General features: G+C 41.5%; 1 protein-coding gene across 6 annotated transcripts in view; it reads left to right on the forward strand.

The window, feature by feature from the left end:
* Spx (Spliceosomal protein on the X) overlaps positions 1-17,680 on the forward strand; it is a 150,586-nt gene that overhangs the window by 16,134 nt on the left and 116,772 nt on the right. Inside the window, exon 2 of one of the 6 annotated variants that reach the window (XM_067782239.1) lies at positions 15,307-15,478. The exons of the other annotated variants lie outside the window; for them this stretch is intronic. Within the exon in view, the coding sequence (XP_067638340.1) occupies positions 15,393-15,478 (86 nt within the window). The 5' untranslated portion in view covers positions 15,307-15,392. The remainder of the gene's footprint in view (positions 1-15,306; positions 15,479-17,680) is intronic. 6 annotated transcript variants of the gene reach the window in all.

Raw genomic sequence — 17,680 nt, forward strand, 5'->3', positions numbered from 1 at the left:
ATTCAACTTGTGCATCTTATTTCCCATTTTTTCCTCCCAAACGCGCGCCACTGACCCCAGACAGCTTATCGACGCGCCGCTATCCAGCAACCCTTGCATTCGGCTTCCCTCGATGTCTACTTGTGTGTATGGCCGATTATCAACAGAGTCTCGAATAACCGATTCCTCTATTGACCGCGTTTCACTTCGCCGCTCCAGGGCACGCCTGCGTAACTCCGCAATCTTCTGCCACTTCCTACTTGGATCTCGTTCCGTATTCGCCTTTGCCACGCTTAGCTCCATATTCTTGGCTTCCGTGTCCGTTGAGTCTCCAAAAATTCTTCTCCGCGCCGCGTCATATCGGGCTTGCCGCTCCTGCAGCGTTAGGTGTGGTATCGGTCCGCCTATCACAGCTAACCGCGTCGCCCTTCATTACCGTCGGACCTTCCCGTTTCGTGCCCCCGTCTCCCATGGATTCCCTTCGCGCCGGCCTATCCCTCGCTGGGCGGTGGAAAGCCTCTAATGTTTCCAGCGGATCTTCACTTTGATCGCCCTCCAGTTCATCCACCGCCTTCCTGCGCTGAGGCTTGACTTCGAAGTTTTTCCGCTCTGCGACACTCCTTTCGTAGCTCTTCCAGTGACGTAATTTGGCAGCCAAATATTAGATTTTTGATTCGGGGTCTTAAATTCCTGCGCATGAGGTTCACTAGACTCAACTCCAGAAGCCGCGTCCTCATGGTAAGCTCTAGACCTCGGACTTCAGCGTAGTACTCCTCGAACTTTTCATTATCAGCCCAATTCTAAACGAAAATTCCGTGCGAGTTTTTTCCCTTCTCCCATTCCTCGTATTCTAAATAAAAATTCCTTGAGAGTTTTTTCTTCGAAAAAGAGGAAACCGGTTATGGGAGAAAAGTAGGTATTATGAATGTGAGGGAGAGGGAGATTTATTTGTCATTTCATAGGAGTTTTTTCACTAGTTAAATTAAAGGGAATGCATCAAAATAGTTAAAGGAAATTGGTTCTTTTAAGAAAGAACAATTATTTGTACAAATTTGCGCTAAAATATGTACTTACATTCTACCACAATATTCTCACTGTTAACACAACAGCAACCACAGTATTCTTTATTTTAAGTCGAGAAGTATATCATAAGCAACGGAAGAGCTCTTTGTATATTTGATACAGCCATCCAGAAATTGCGCAAGGATTTTTTAAGAAGGCTTAATTAGATTTTGGCATATGGCGAAAGGCGAACTCAACTCGACGTGGCCGCCAGAAAATTGCTTTGCAGAATGAAAGCAGGCAACTCCGGCGGATTTGTGTTAACCCGCCGTCTTCTTATGCCCCTCTGTTGATGTTGATGGCACCAATTCATTACTCATTTCAGTGAATACCACATGAAATGCAATAATGTGCATTGTTTATACCTTATTTCTTAATTTCAAACAAATTCGCAACAATAATTAAACTTTTTAATTTTTTAAACAAAATAAGAAATGCGCAACGAAATTTCAATTGACAAAACAGCTGACTTCGAAAATTCGAAATTCCTATTCCCCAATCATTCTTCTCCTTAGGAGAAAAGAATTGGAGGAATTTTTCCGCGGGAATAAAAAAATCTGCGAGAACAAAATTCTGCGAGAATATTTAGAATTGGTCTGTATATCCTTGCTTACGTTCATTCATAGCTTGGCGGATCACTTCGTCGCAGTCCGCCCGGCGGAAATGCTCTACCATCGCTACTCGAAACGCTTGAAAATCGACCACGCAGTCGTCTGGGTGCTCCTCGGTATACAACCAATACCACTCCTGCGCTTGACCCTCGCGCAGTAAGTGGAAATTTGCATACAAATATTGCGACGATATACTGTGCTTTCTCCGCAGGGTGTCAACGCGGAATAAGAAGCGCTCGATTGGAATCGCCTTGGACCCACCGTCGAACTTTATGTGCCAGTCACGTATTGCTTTTGTCGCGCCCCTTTCATACCGCGCGCCGCCCGAATCCCTCCGTCGCTCTGTTGCTCTTAACGCTAACTTGTGATTTGCGCTTCCTCTGCGCTCGCTCCTTGTCTGATCCATTTCGCGTGCGCTCGTATTCGGCCTCCTCTCGCCAGTCGTCGCGTCCAGCAACCAGTCCCCGCGCTGCATCCCTGAGCGCGCGTACGCGTCTGTGTCTTCCAACACCGAGAGTCTTCCCGCGAGGCTGCTCATTTCCTTTTTCAGCGTACGAACCAAACCTTTGACCGCCTCCGTGATAGAGCGGCTTACCTCTAATTGATGTTGCACAAACATCAATTCGAACTTTTCCATGAAATCGTCGCTTAGACCGCTGGTTGGCGCTACTTTAGGAACGTGCGCGTTAATTGTTCCGGCCTCTGGTGACTGCGGTCCTGATTGGGGCGCGTTCGCTTCTTTGTCATCGCTATCGTCGTTCTCGTCGCTATGGTTCCCGCGGTCCTGGTTGCGCGGTTCGTGTAGGCTTACGTTTCCCTCTTCGTTGCGCTCTCCATCGCGACTGTGTCTGTCGTCACTGTCGTCGCCGTGTTGCTCCGCGTTATGCTGGCTAACATGGCCTCCTGATGGCATATTGGCATCGTTGTCTTCGCCGTCCGCGGTCTTCTTTCCGCTTCTAAGTCCGTGCCTTTGGGGTGGTTCCGACATCTACCGCGTTACACAGATTCCCGAATAAAAAAAAAATTTTTGCTACAACTGATTACCGAAGCTGCGCGCACGCGTCTAGCTATCAAGTGCTGTGATGGAAAATGCGGCTTAGGTTTACATTCGCGGGACACCGAAGACCGTAATTGATCCAACTGCGACAGCAACCATGAACACTCGAAGATCCTTGACCCTCAGATCGCCGAGCGTCAGCACCCGCCTCTATTATCGCGCGGTTCGAGCGCGTTCCAAGGTGTCGCTATACCCCGTAAGCTGCGTAAGCGCTGGATGAAATATGTGAACTGGTGTTATGTTCCTATCTGTCTTACCCTCGGATAGTCGAGGGATAATTCCGACGATGAGTACGCGAATGCTAATCAAACCGACTCGCAGTCGGGTAAGTCAAAATGTGTATTATAAAAAGGTAGCAAAAAAGTTTCGTTGTTTGTCTACGATTCGCTAAGCTTCACTTCGGAGAGTAATACAAAAATGTATACCATGTGTTCAGCCTAGCGCGACATCAAATCAGATAATCTCAAAAAAAATCCTAAATCTCAAAATGATTTCCTACTTCCGAGAAGTTAGGTCTTTGTCGAAAATATAGGACGAACAAATTGAAATAGGCATAAACCACGCCTGACGTGGTTAAATAAAACACCCCAAAATAAGATTAGTTAAATCAAACGGCACTGATTAAATCAAGAAAATAATGATAAAAGAAAAAAAATAATAATAAACATCGTGACTCATCTAGTAGATGTGGGGCCTGTCCACCCTAATGTCGTCCGTCGATGCCTGTCCCCCCTAAAGTGACTCTGTCAACCCTTTTCTCGGCTGCTAGTACAATCAGATGGCTTCTAAATGACCACCTGAGATACCTAATCAGCTCACCCCAACCCAATTAAAATCCCTTCCCCGAACACTTTCGTCTACTACTTCTCGATTGGAAAAACGAGCTGCCCGGAATGGAACTCCTGGTGAGTGGATTTTGTCCTCTGACACTATTGCCCAGTACCTACAACGCCCAAGACAAGCTGCCACATAACAGAACACCATTCATCACACCCTCCGACTTTGGCACTATTGACCGGCTATACCCAAGCCAGATCAAGATCCCAATGCATCGCATTATAAAAAAAAATCTAAATTGAACCAATTGTAGTCATTAATTCACCCAAAATATACTTGAAATCCTGGGGCGAAACCCATTCAAATCCCTTTGGCAAACCTGTGTACCCCCAGAGTATGTCCGACAAAAAAAAACTATTCAAAGCTCACAAGACTGTGGACCCCACGTTGGGCGCCATTTTCTGTTACGTGCGGTGTCTTTGCCAGGCGGACGCATGCTCTCCCGATTGCCTCACCATCATGTTGTATGCCCCAGTCGCCGCGCAGGTATGCTTGCTTTTAGCACGAGCTAGCTCGCCGGACTACGGGGTGGTTCTTGCGACTCTGAGTCATACCAACCGCACCATACAAGAAAAAAAAATACATACCTGATACTCTCCATGTTCACTCTAGGGATACCACACTGCCCGGGAGACGATTCATGGATGATGTGTACAAGTTGCGTTCGTGCCGAACAGACGTGTTTTATCTCGCTCTCTGTTTTTTATTCTTTTTATCCAGTTTTTATATATTTATTTTACCTATTACGATATCTGGTGTAATGGATAAATATTGTGCCAAGTGTGACAAGCATTTTTCGCGTTCGGATACCCTTACTGTGCCTTGTGGTGGCTTTTGCAAGAAAGTTTACCATCGTTCTTGCTGTGAAGGCAACTTTTCAGAGTACGACGTGAATTTGCTTATGAAGTTATATGTGCGCGGATTGCCTAAACGCCTACGGCAAGCTTTGTATCGCCTATGACGCTGTGTTGGCATCCCATAAAGCTACAATGGAGTCTACAATTTTTGCCTTGGACCTTAAATTTAAGGATTTGTTTGCGGAGATGGCTGATATGAAAAGTGTCATCAAAAACATTTTAAAGATAATGAAGACGACTCTAACAAAAACAATGAAAGGTGTGTGGAGGTGATGGCTGATGGCATAAATAAAATAAAAAATGTTGTTAGCTCTATCACTAATCCGAACTCGTTGACTAGAGGTAATGTTAGTTGCGCGCTCAAACCTCATACTCTATCGATTTCACCTACTCTAATGCAGCCATGTATACATTGCCACTTGCTCGCCCGAACACCTGTTTATGCGAGTCCAATTTCTGCTGATAACAATAGTGAGCCTTTTTGCGTTCACTCATCCACCCCCTCGCATCAATACACAAATGTCTTATGCTAAACGATTGACAGCACCTGTTAATACTGATGATATTCTCAATACAACTGTTATCCCCAGTGCTGCTGCTAACTTTGCAATGCCTAGTAAGAAGAAGACCCCAGCTTCAAAAAACAAAGCGAATGCTGTTGGGAACAGCACTAATTCTGTCAATGCGGATGATTCTGATGGTGTTAATGTTCCTGTACCTGTTAATACTGCTGAAATTCCCAATACAACTGTTAACCCCAGTGCTGCTGCTAACATTGCAATGTCTGTTAAGAACAAGACTCCAGCTTCAAAAAACAAAGCGAATGCTGTTGGGAACAGCACTAATTCTGTTAATGCTAATGATTCTGATACTGTTAATGTTCCTGCTATGCAACCCAATTCTGGTAATGATTCGACTGCTGTAACAACAACCGCACTCGCAGCCCCAATCACAGCCCCTGTTTCCGAATCGGTTGCTTTAGAAACTGGTGCTCCTAGGGAGGTGACTGCTGTTCCCCCCCGTAGGTCCATTTTTGTATCACGGCTCCACGCATCGCTGACGGAAGCTGATATATCTAACTACGTATGCTCAAAGCTTGGTGTTGAACTTAACAGCAACATTAATGTTTATAAATTTAATTTTAAGTCTGGGAGAGAGATCTCTTCTTTCAGAATCTTAGTTCCTGACATTTTTTGATAGGGTACTCGATTCCACTTTCTGGCCGAAGCACTCTGTGGTGCATTTGTTTACTAGAAAGTCGAACCGTGATCGCGCTACTTTAAATGCATCAAAAAACTTGCCAGACAACACTCCAGAAGTGGTACAAACTTAAATTATGTCTTATCAAACGTAAATAATATCTCACTTAGTATACTTTACCAGAACGTTAGGGGGTTGAATACCAAACTAACGGAAATTTTTCTACGGAGTCATGAGAGTCCTTATGATGTACTCGTTTTTACTGAGACGTGGCTAAAACAAACAGTTTTTAATGCTGAAGTTTTATCGAGTTCGTTTTAAGTGTTTAGAAAAGACCGACTGGCCAGAGCTGGTGGAGGTGTGTTAATTGCCGTTCACACTAGGTTTTCCGCGGAGGAACTACATTTTCCTGACTTTGAGGATGTTGAGCTTCTTTGTGTAAGAGTAAAACTTTCCTCAACCTACAAATAATTTATAGCCAACTACGTTCCCCCACAATCTGACATTTCCTTATATTTGAATCATTCCTCAATTGTGAAATCTGTGTGCAGTACTGTCAGGGCCTGTGATTCTGTCACTGTACTTGGCGATTTTAATCTGCCATGTGTGTCATGGAGTCTTATCGATGGGAAGCTAGTCCCTACTTCTTCTCGTGCTATCGACTATGATTTCCTAAACGAGTTTGCAGATGTTGGACTTTTTCAAGTTAACAACATTCAGAATAAATTCGGTAAATGCTTGGATTTAATTTTCTCAGACGATTCAAATTGTTTTGTAAATCGATGTGACCCCCTTGCCCTGCCTGAAGATGTGTATCATCCTGCTCTCGCGATGTTTATGGAATCTTACAATTTTTCTGAACGTTCCTCCAACGTAGTGCGAAAGACCTCTCACCGATTTCTGTTTAGAAAAGCCAATTGGTCTAAAGTAATACTCGAAGTATCGAGAATAAATTGGCCTGAGTACGATGGGGATATTGATGACAGTATATCCCATTTTAATAATGTATTATACGGAATATTTAAAAAATGCATACCTACGTCAGAAACCACTTCTATATCATCATCGGCTTGGAGCACTAAAGAGTTGAAACGCCTGAAAAACCAGAAGACGCGTTCATTCAAACGTTACAAACTTTCTGGATCAATGACTGACTATGCGGCCTACTCAATTTTACGTCACAAATATAACACATTGAACAGAATTTGTTACAAGAACTATATCAGTAGGATTAAATGCCAAATTTTTGTCAATCCTAAGTCCTTTTACAGCTTCGTTAATTCAAAAAGGAAGATAAAAGGGTTTCCTTCTACAATGAAGCTAAATGATCAGATTTCCAATGATAGCTTCGAAATTGCTAACATGTTTGCGGATTTCTTCGAATCTAATTATTCAAACACCTATGATTACCCGCCATCGAATTATCCTTTCAGATTGTCTCCTCTGGATTCCCAGGCAGTCCCATATATATGTACTGATGATGTTTTAACTCATCTGGAAAATCAAAAAATTTCTTACTCTAGTGGTCCGGATCATATTCCGTCGGTAGTGCTGAAATTTTGTGCTCGATACTTATATCGACCTCTAGCCTGTTTGTTTAATGCGTCCCTGAAGCAAGCGGTATTCCCCAAGAAGTGGAAAGAATCATTCATTATACCACTGCATAAAATGGAAGCAGAACGTGGGTTATAAATTGTAGAGGAATAGCCAAACTCAACACTATTCCTAAGCTATTTGAATTGATTATCACAAAACAGATTGCTTTTAGAGTATCTTCATTAATTGACTTTTCACAACACGGCTTTTGCAAGGGTAAATCAACGGTGTCCAACCTGCTCGAGTTTACAACCTTTGTATCCAAAAGTTTTAAGACTAATTGTGAAGTTGATGTTATTTATACTGATTTTAGTAAGGCATTTGATAAAGTTTCTCATTCTATACTTTTATTCAAACTTGATCGGTTAGGATTTCCTCCTTTGCTTCTATCTTGGGTTTCCTCTTATGTGAGGGAAAGAAAACAAACAGTTATATTTAATAATTGTTGGTCTCGGTTCATAAACGTAACTTCTGGTGTTCCCCAAGGCAGCCATCTTGGTCCGGTTTTGTTCCTGTTGTTCATTAATGACCTTCCTAGTGTTTTGAAGAGCTGTAAGCCGTTGATGTACGCTGATGATGTCAAACTTGTAATGCCTATCCGCTCACCCGTGGATAGGGCATGTCTTCAGGCTGATCTGAATAGTCTTGGTGACTGGTGTAATGTAAACGCCATGTCACTAAACCTACCTAAATGTAAGTTCATGTGTTTTACAAGGAAGCCCTTCCAATCCCATGATTATGTTATTGGCGACTATGTAATCAAGCAAGTTACTAATTTTATTGATTTAGTCGTTACAATGGACCCAAAACTCGATTTTAAACTTCATATTGAATCTTGGGTGAATAGCGCGAAAGGTACTTTGGTTTTCGTTAAACGTTGGTCTAAAGAATTTAATGACCCATACGTTACAAAAACTCTTTTTACCACATTGGTCAGACCTACTTTGGAATATGCTTCAATAATTTGGAATCCGCGTTATCAGGTTCATTCTGACAAGCTGGAATCGGTCCAGAAACAATTTTTGCTTTTCGCTTTAAAACACTTACCATGGGATCCTTCTAAAAATCTTCCCCCCTATTGCAGCCGGTTAAAACTAATACAGCTACCTACATTGCAGAGCCGCAGGGAGATGCTGGGTGTCTTATTTATTGTTAAATTAATAAGAGGGTCAATAAATAGTCCATTTTTGCTTGGTGAAATTAAGTTTAACGTTCCTATTAGGCCTTCTAGACATTTTCAATCAATTTTTGTAGCTACATGCAGGTCGAATTATGAAATGCACGAACCACTTCACTGCTTATGTCGTGATTTTAATAAACACTGTAAAAATTTAGACGTCTGCGACTCGTTTCTTGGTATTAAAAAATACCTTTTAACTACATTAAATTTGTAATTCGAAATGAAGCAACGAACGCTAAACCGTGATATACTGTTCAACCCTCTGTTTCAAATTTGAAGTACCAGTTACTTGAAACTTGTTTGCAAAATTGCGTTGTGATCATTATTTTTTTATGTATGCAATCAAATTTACTCTGTATAAATTCTATTCTGGTGTGACCAATTGGCGCCGGTTGGCGGAGCGAAGGAGCGACTGGCGCGCCTTGTTGGACGGCCATAACCGTTTAGACGGTTAAGCGCCAATTAAGTAAGTAAGTAAATTCTATTCTGTATATATTTTATCTACTATTAATTTGCTTTATTGTCAATTTCATAAATTATTATTTACTAGCTCCTTCATGAGTACATTTTAACACATTTTCAACATTTTATCTTTTGCTTACTTCTAAGTTTTTAATTGAAATTGTCAAGCGTTTAATTCAATACTGTTTAAATATTACTTTAAAATTGATGACTGCTTATGTTGTTTATATCGTGTATTACATCTGAGATTTAAGTGTCGGTATATTTGGTCTGTATAATTGTTTAATTTTTAGACTGATAAATAAATAAATAAAAATAAATAAATAACACACAAAAGCAGTCGCGTGAAGCCACGAATAGAGATCTTATGAATATGTTGCTTATAACATCGGATCTTTAGTTAACAGTTTTAGGGAAATACCTGAGAAAAAAATTAAAAGTCTGACTTCAGAAGTCTTAAATTTACTGTCCCCCGATAATGTTGAGTCAATAAATACCCCAGTTGTTTCAAGCTTTCACAGTAGTGTTGCTGATGCTCATGACTATTCCACAAGTGACTCATCGAATGAAAGTGATGATAGCGAATAATAACATAATTATAAAAGAAGACCTACCATATAACTTTTTGTTGGATCAAGTTTCATTTAATTTAAATCTATTGTCGTTTCTACTTTGTATGATACTTTACTTTCAAGTTTTTGTAATAAGTAATTTTCACATAATTAATTTAATTATTTACATTGTTATTATTATTGTAATACACTTTTACATTCCTGACTAATTAAATTAAATTAAATTAAATATGTACAGTCACACATAAATAAGTAGAGACCCCTTTTTGAACAATTCTTACAATTTTCGCTTTCGCAAATTTATTTTAACTAATTTCCCATAAGAAAATTTGTCACAATTCGTTCTAAAACGAACGAAACAAGTTCAAAATTAAGAACATTCGTTGACAAAAGTCTGTTAAGTACGTTTTTTCTTAACTCGTGCCCGATGGGCTTGTTTTAAGAACAGTTTTTCCAAGGACACCGTTCGTATTTTATGACCAGTTTGTATTGATGTGTGAACCTTCTGTGCTCATTTCAAGCACTATTTGTGCCAAAAATAAGATTTTTCGTTCTCACGCTTCGGAAACGACTTGTGGTCGATTTAACAGTTTTCGTTCTCAATTCAAGAACGGTTTGGGCTTGATCATTGATGGGAGGGGAAAGTATTTTTTTCAATAGGTACCCATTTATTTTTTATTAATAATAAATTTGTTTGTCATAAATAAAAAATATTTATAGCAAAAAAATTTTATTATAGTCCAAAAATTTAAGAAAAAATGCTTAATATGCATTTTTTCTTATGTTTCTCTTATTCAGAAATTATTCTTATTTGAAGATGTAATCTGCATATATACCTAAAACATTTCTAAACAAGTTTGAGAATTATCTGTGCATAAGTGAATGGAATGCTACTTTGGACTAGTTAGGCAATTGAAAAGTAAAGTCCTCTCTCGGCGAACGAAAATCATACTCTACAAGTCACTTATCGTACCCGTCCTGCTATATGGGGCAGAAGCATGGACCATGACAACAGCAGATGAAGCGGCTTTGGGAGTGTTCGAGAGAAAAGTTCTTCGAAAGATTTATGGACATCTACGCGTTGGCGATGGCGAGCACCGAAGAAGATTTAATGATGAGCTGTACGAGCTATACGCAGACATCAACATAGTCCAGCGAATTAAAACGCAGCGGCTGCGCTGGCTAGGCCATGTTATGCGAATGAAAGATGATGCTCCGGCCAATAAAGTGTTTCTATCGGAACCCGCCTATGGAAGCAGAGGTAGAGGGCGGCCCCACTCCGTTGGAAGGACCAGGTGGAAAACGATTTAAACTCCATTGGTGTGACCAATTGGCGCCGGTTGGCGGAGCGAAGGAGCGACTGGCGCGCCTTGTTGGACGGCCATAACCGTTTAGATGGTTAAGCGCCAATTAAGTAAGTAAGTAAGTGAATGGAAAAATAATTGAACCTAAAATAAAAGTTAAAACATTGCTTTAAAAAATTGTATAGTTCACGGTGATCGAACTCGCGCCACGCGATCGCAACCACAACATCATAACCGCTGCACCACTACGACTGCTTGATAGCTTGCGCCAAATGTTGTATTTAACATTGTAGTACACACGAATTTTACCGTTTCTTTTTACTTGAACTTAATTTAAGAGATTGTTCTTAATTTAAGAACATTGTCCTCATTAATAGAACATTTGTTCATATTTTAAGACTAGCCGTTCTCTTTTCAAGAAACTGGTTGTCAGTTGTGGAACAAGGTTGTTGTTTTCAGAACAGGTCGGTCGTGTTTCAAGAACAAAAAAGTAAGAACATGAAAATCTTGAATTGAGTCCGGTGGTGCTGGATTTTAGAACGGCGTTTTTCTCTGAGTGTATAACAAAAACTAAATTATATTTAAAAAATGTTTGAAAAATTCGACTAATTTTCATAAAAAATATACATTTTTTTTCTGAATTTTTAGAATTTTTTAGAGTATTGAGATTTATAGTCCATTCAATTTAAGTACAATAAAGTAATATTCATAAGTCCTTTAAATTTTTTTGGCTCTATGTCACTTATTCACATGATTTACTGTATATGAAATAAGCAAATGTATGCATATGAAGTAAAATTTTGGAAAAAAATAAAAAAAGAACATATGGCTGAAAAAAATGACGTAGTTGTAATAAATGACAGCATATGAAACGGAAAATCTCATAAAATAATTTTGTCCAGCTAGCTTGTTCTACACGAAACACTGTAAGACGCAGCAAAACCATTTCTCAGGACCGGGGTCAGGAGACGGACCCGGATTGGATTCGATACCTTCCCGGAGTAAGAGAATATGGAGCAGTCCCGCTGCAAGGAGCTGCTGAGAGGATGACAATTTGTGGGAGGGACGCAACAAATTAAATGGGGTTACACTGAAATGACAGTCCTTGATCGGGAAAAACCCGAGTCGCTCCGGTACATAGAAATGAGTGCCTTGGGAAGTGTCGCATGTCATACCAAATCGTTCCCGAAATGGTCGGGCTTGGTACCGGAACGTACCGGATCTGCATCCGGCAAAGGATCATCAACATCGATAACACTCCCCCAAGCCTTCGAGGAGAGTCCTTATCGCTCCAAAAACAACAACGGGTATTCGATGGCCTTGCGGTAAGCACGCTCCCCTTGACGGGCATGAGTCGTGATAGGGAGGGAAGAAAGGGATTGTATAAGTTTTGTAATCTTCCCACTTTCCTTTTTTGAAATTGATGATAGTGCGTTTTTCAGTATAGATGAAGTCGGCAGATCGCTCGAGCGAAAGAATTGTTGTTGTTGTAGTAGTGCTTTGCCCCATCAAATACGTGCGACCGATCACAGATTGTCATCAATATCCTCTAGCGGGAATCCAAGGAAACTTGCAGTTTCAACAGGGGTGGACCATAGTGAGAGGGGTGCTAGAGGCGTTGGTTCCACATTACAATTAAAGAGATGGTTGGTGTCATGTGGGGACACATTGCAAGCAGGGCATACATTTTGTATGTCGGGGTTGATTCTGTTACAATATCCAGATCGAAGTTGAGCTAGAGTGACTCGCATTTCCCTGGGGAGTGGGCGTTCTTCTTCCGCAAGTTTTGGGTACTGTTCCTTGATAACTGGATTCACCGGGCAATTCCTGGCATAAAGGTCCGACGCCTGTTTGTGGAACTCACTGAGGACCTGCTTGTGTTTTTTGCTTCAAATGGCTGAGTTCTCAGGTGCCGTATTTCCTCATAATGCTTACGGAGATGACTCCTTAAGCTCCTAGGCGGTATTGGCTCATGAATCAGAAGTCTGTTGGGATGCCCATGTTTCTGGGTATTCAACAGGAACTGTTTGGTTAGCATCTCCTGATCAAACGTTACACCCAATATTTTGGGGTGTGGGACAGTCGGCAGCGTAGTGCCATCGACGTGGATGTTCAAAATGGTCGACATTTGGGACGTCCATGTTGTAAATAAGGTCGCGGAGGATTTCGTCGGTGATAATGCCAGGTTTCGCGAGGCGCAAAAACTGGAGAGATCAGGGAGGTAGCCGTTTATTCTGTTGCAAAGCTCATCTATATTTGGGCCTGTGCCTGTGGCCCTTTTAAGACATTGAGGAAGGGTAGACCCTTCCAGGTCTTGCAGTAACGTTCCATGGTTGACCGTATCAAAAGCTTTTGATAGGTCTAGCGCATCGAGTACTGTTCTATGGTGGGGGTTAAACCGCCATTTATCTGGGTGCCAATGGCATTTAGCGCGGTGTTGGTGCTATGAAGTTTTCTAAAGCCATGCTGATGATAGGCTAGCTGCAAATTTGCTTTGAAGTAGGGGAGCAAAATGGCTTCAAGCGTCTTGGCTATTGGCGATAGGAGAGATATCGGGCGATAGGACTCTCCTATTATAGCTGGTTTCCCAGGCTTTATTAGCGGGACCACCCTGGCCATTTTCCATTTTTCGGGAATGACAAGGGTGGGAAGAGACAGGTTGAAGACATGTGCTAAATATTTGAAACCCTCTTTCCTTAGGCTTCTAAGCATCGGCATGGCTATGCCGTCTGGGCCCACTGCTTTGGATGGTTTAGCATGACCGATGGCATCCTCAACCTCTTTGGCGGTGATGGTAATTGGTGACGCGCTAAATTTATGTTTACGTGCGTGTCTGTTGGCCCTCCGTCTATCTTTGTCGATAAATGCACTAAATATTGTCGCCAGAAAGCGCTCGCGCATTTTGTCGCATCCCACAGCACTTTATCGCCAAAGGCGATGGAAAATTTGTCATTGTGCCTAGACGGATTCGATAGGGACTTTACGGTGGACCAAAGTTTACCTAAACCGGCAGAGAGGTTACAACCGCTTAGGTGGTCCTCCCATTTCGCCCGCTTGTGTTCATCCACAAGCAGTCTGATGCGTTGGTTTATATCCCGTATTTGGGGGTCGCCGGGGTCGAGCTGTCTTATAAGGTTATAAGGTCACGTTCTCTCGCTAAATTTGCGGCCTCCGCCGGAAAGTGGGCCGACTTTCAGGAGTTCTACCGGCGGGAATGAAGCGAGCCGAGGCGGATTCAATGACATTTGCGGAAAGCACGCTCCCCTTGGCGGGCATGCGTCGGGATGAGAATTCGTATTCGTCCCACTTTCTTTTTTTAAAGTTTATGAAAGTGCGTTTTTCTGTGAAGATGAAGTCGGCGGTACGCTCGAGCGAAATAAGTATAGGCAGGTGGTCGGATGCCAATGTTACCATCGGCTGCGAGTTGACGCAGTTTACGAGTTCTGCGCTCACGTTTGAAATATCCGGCGAAGTGTGACAGCTTCCTACCATACGTGTGGGGGCGTCTCCGTTTATTGTGCAGAACGTCGTTTCTTCTATTGGATCCGCCAATATCTCACCCCTATAGTCCGCCCGCAAGTTTGAATGCCATAGATCAGATCGTGATGGGTATTGAAATCGCCTGAGATAATGCGATTGTTGCCAGTGGGGCCTTGACGTTGTAATATTAGGGCAGTATCCACTGGGGCAACAGGTGGCAGGAGGGATGTAGATGTTGATGATTTCTAGATTTGCATCGCCTGACCGGACAGATAGGCCTTGACGTTCTAAGACACTGTCCCTGCAGCCGATGTCGGGATCAAATATATGATATTGCACAGAGTGGTGTATGATAAACGCGAGACCGCCTCCATTTCCGCTCTCGCGATCTTTTCTGTGGACATTATACCCAGAACAGGTCTGCAGAGCAAATCTTGCTGTGAGTTTAGTCTCTTGAATCGCAGCGATGCGGATGTTGTGCCGCTTCATGAAATCGACTCCGTGATCTTCCCAGTTAATACATTACAGTTTAATTGCAGAATTCTGAAGTGCATAGGGGGAGACGTCGTCACTTTGGGAGTAAGTGACGGGTGACTACGCCTGGGTTGTGGAAGGCCAGCACGCGATTGCTGTTGTGGCCCTGGAACTAGACGTCCTTGGGTAGGCATTTGGGTACCCGGTGTATTTGGGTATGCGGCTTGGCAACATGGCGCAATGAAACCCGTCGGGGGGTTGCCGTCGCGGAGACCACAACATCTAGGAAAGTGACACCGTCCATGGCAGGAGCTACATTGGGCGGATGTCGCAAACATATATATTCTGTGCTGGAAAACGGTGCAAAGGGAGGTAGGGACTATGAGTATGTTTCCCTGACCTACACAATTGCTGCGGAGAAGAGGGTGGGGGGGGGGGGGGGGAAGACGGGGCAGGGGCTGATGCTCCATATGTTTTCATTTATGTTATCATTATAAATTACTTTAACATCGACTGTACTATATACATAAACTAATACACCTCATGTGTGCCTGCTATGGGAATCACACCTTATCATTTTATAGGTTGCTATTTCTAATTCATGTCTAGAATATCTTTGGTTGTACATGTTTCAGAGCACAGTATGATGCCTGGTCTATAAACTTCCGCCAACAATTCCAACTCTGATTTGTTAGCTACTAGGCTATTTATGTTTAAATAGATGGATCTAAAGTCATTGTTGATGTCCTTTGTGGATCTTTTTTGGTACCTTGATACCCTACGTTGCATGTCATTAACATGGTCCAGGTGAGCCATTGGTCTGATTGTTAGTTGCTAATACCCTAGCCTTTGTTTTTTTACATTTAATATCTTTAAGTAGACAGGGTAATGTCTGCTATTGCACGGATGATTGGTATCAAGCCCTAGATTTAATTTCTCATTAACTTTAATACAATTTATGCACATGTTTTAGATTGTGCCTTGCACTCTATGGTTTTATGTTTACCCAAGCATTTGCTACAAACATCTTCATTTTTGCATTCACTAGCTTTGTGGTTGTATTCTTTACATTTAAAACACATTGTTATATCAACACCATCTTTGCAGCTTTCCCATCGTATGTTCAGTTTATCTAATTTTAACGCTTCAGTAAATATTTCCACATCCATCTCAACTATTGCATTATAATAAATTTTGTGACTAACTTTAACATTATATTGCTTAATAATTTTTACTTCACCTGTTCAAAGCATTTATTTTGTTTTCGTAGACATTCAGTTAATTCATCACCATATTTTCAAATTGCATACTTGTTATAAATAGTCTTGGTTTATATTCACGAGGTATCTTTATCCTATATTCATTACTAATTTCTTTGTCCATTATTTCTTTTATTTTGTCTCTTTCATTTTCATCAACACTATCGATCACCATAATACCATTATTACCAGCTTGAATGTCTGTTATCTTTAGGTCCTTAGTATTAATTTTATTGTTTAGATCTTTCTTGGTTTTTTCACACGTTTGTTTTACTTTCGGTTTAACAATAATAGGTGTACATTTCTTTAATTCATGCACTGTAGTATCTTTGCCTTTGTTTTCACCTTTTTTGTTATTATTTTTCTGTATGTTTGTTTTAATGGTGTGTTCAGTTTATACTTATATTTAAGAATTCATGAGCTTAACACCGGCTTATAATAATTGAATTTCAATTATTATGTTTTCTAAGAGAAACTGAAAAGAAAGAACATTTACTGGCATCTTGCGATGGACCCATTTCGAAAACCGCCAACGTAATCATCATGAGGCAATTTTGTAATGTTATCAAAGGTTTCACCGGGATTCGAACCGTGAATCACGTGGTGAAACTGCAGTAGCCTTTAACCACTAAGCCATCCTGCTGGCATTTGTTTTCATGCTTAATTCAGTTTTTCTCATTTCTGCACCAACAACACAATTGAGACATTTTGTCTCTATATTAATTTGTGTGCCATGTAGATTTGTTTTTGTAAAGTTCTTCTTCGTTGCGAATGAGAAGCTTTGTAAACTCGGGTTCAGTTGTACATATTTATGTATTTAGCGGCTTGGCTAAATCGTTGTTTGTTTATAGCTTACCAATGTGAGGAATATGCCAAATGAATAAACCGAATGATTTTATGCTTTAATTACAATTATAACTTTAATGAAATAATAATTAGAAAGAGCTTAGTTAAATTACAACCGGTTGCGATGAGATGTCGAATAGAAAAGAAAGAAAATGAAAGTAAGTATATGGTACGATAACAAAATTGAATAGTTATAGAATTTGAGGTATGGTACAGGGTACCACAGTTCTCCCCCTCTAGATGCGTCATCGGTATCGCAGAGGAATACTAACGTGTCTACCCGTACGTGTAGTGCTTGTTGATGCGGATTGTGATACCTCCTGTTGTATTACTTGTCTTGGCGCGGTGTCATCGTTGTCGACGTTGGCAAGAAATGCTGGTTTTAAGCGATCGACGCTTATGTTTGTGGTTCGCCCTCGTACAACTATTTTGAAAAATTTTGGGCTTCGTTTAATGACGAGATATGGTCCATCGTACGGGTGTTAACGAGGGCCGCACTGAGTCGTTTCGCACGAATACGTGAGTAGCCGTCTTGTTGATGTTGTTGTTGTAGCAATGCTCGCCCCACCTAATAGCCGCGACCGATCACAAATTGTCATCAATATCCTCTAACGGGAGTCCAAGGAAACTTGCCGTTTCAACAGGGGTGGACCATAAGGAAAGGGGTGTTAGAGGCGTTGGTTCCACATTACAATTGAAGAGATGGGTGGTGTCATGTGGGGACACGCTGCAAGCGGGGCATACATTTTGTATGTCGGGGTTGATTCTGGATAGGTAAGAGTTTAACCTGTTACAGTATCCAGAACGAAGTTGAGCAAGAGTGACACGCGTTTCCCTGGGGAGTATGCGTTCCTCTTCCGCAAGTTTGGATAATTTTCGTTAAGCACTGGATTCACCGGGCAAT

Source organism: Eurosta solidaginis, chromosome 4, assembly GCF_040869045.1.
Source record: "Eurosta solidaginis isolate ZX-2024a chromosome 4, ASM4086904v1, whole genome shotgun sequence".
NCBI classification, from domain to species: Eukaryota; Metazoa; Arthropoda; class Insecta; order Diptera; family Tephritidae; genus Eurosta; species Eurosta solidaginis.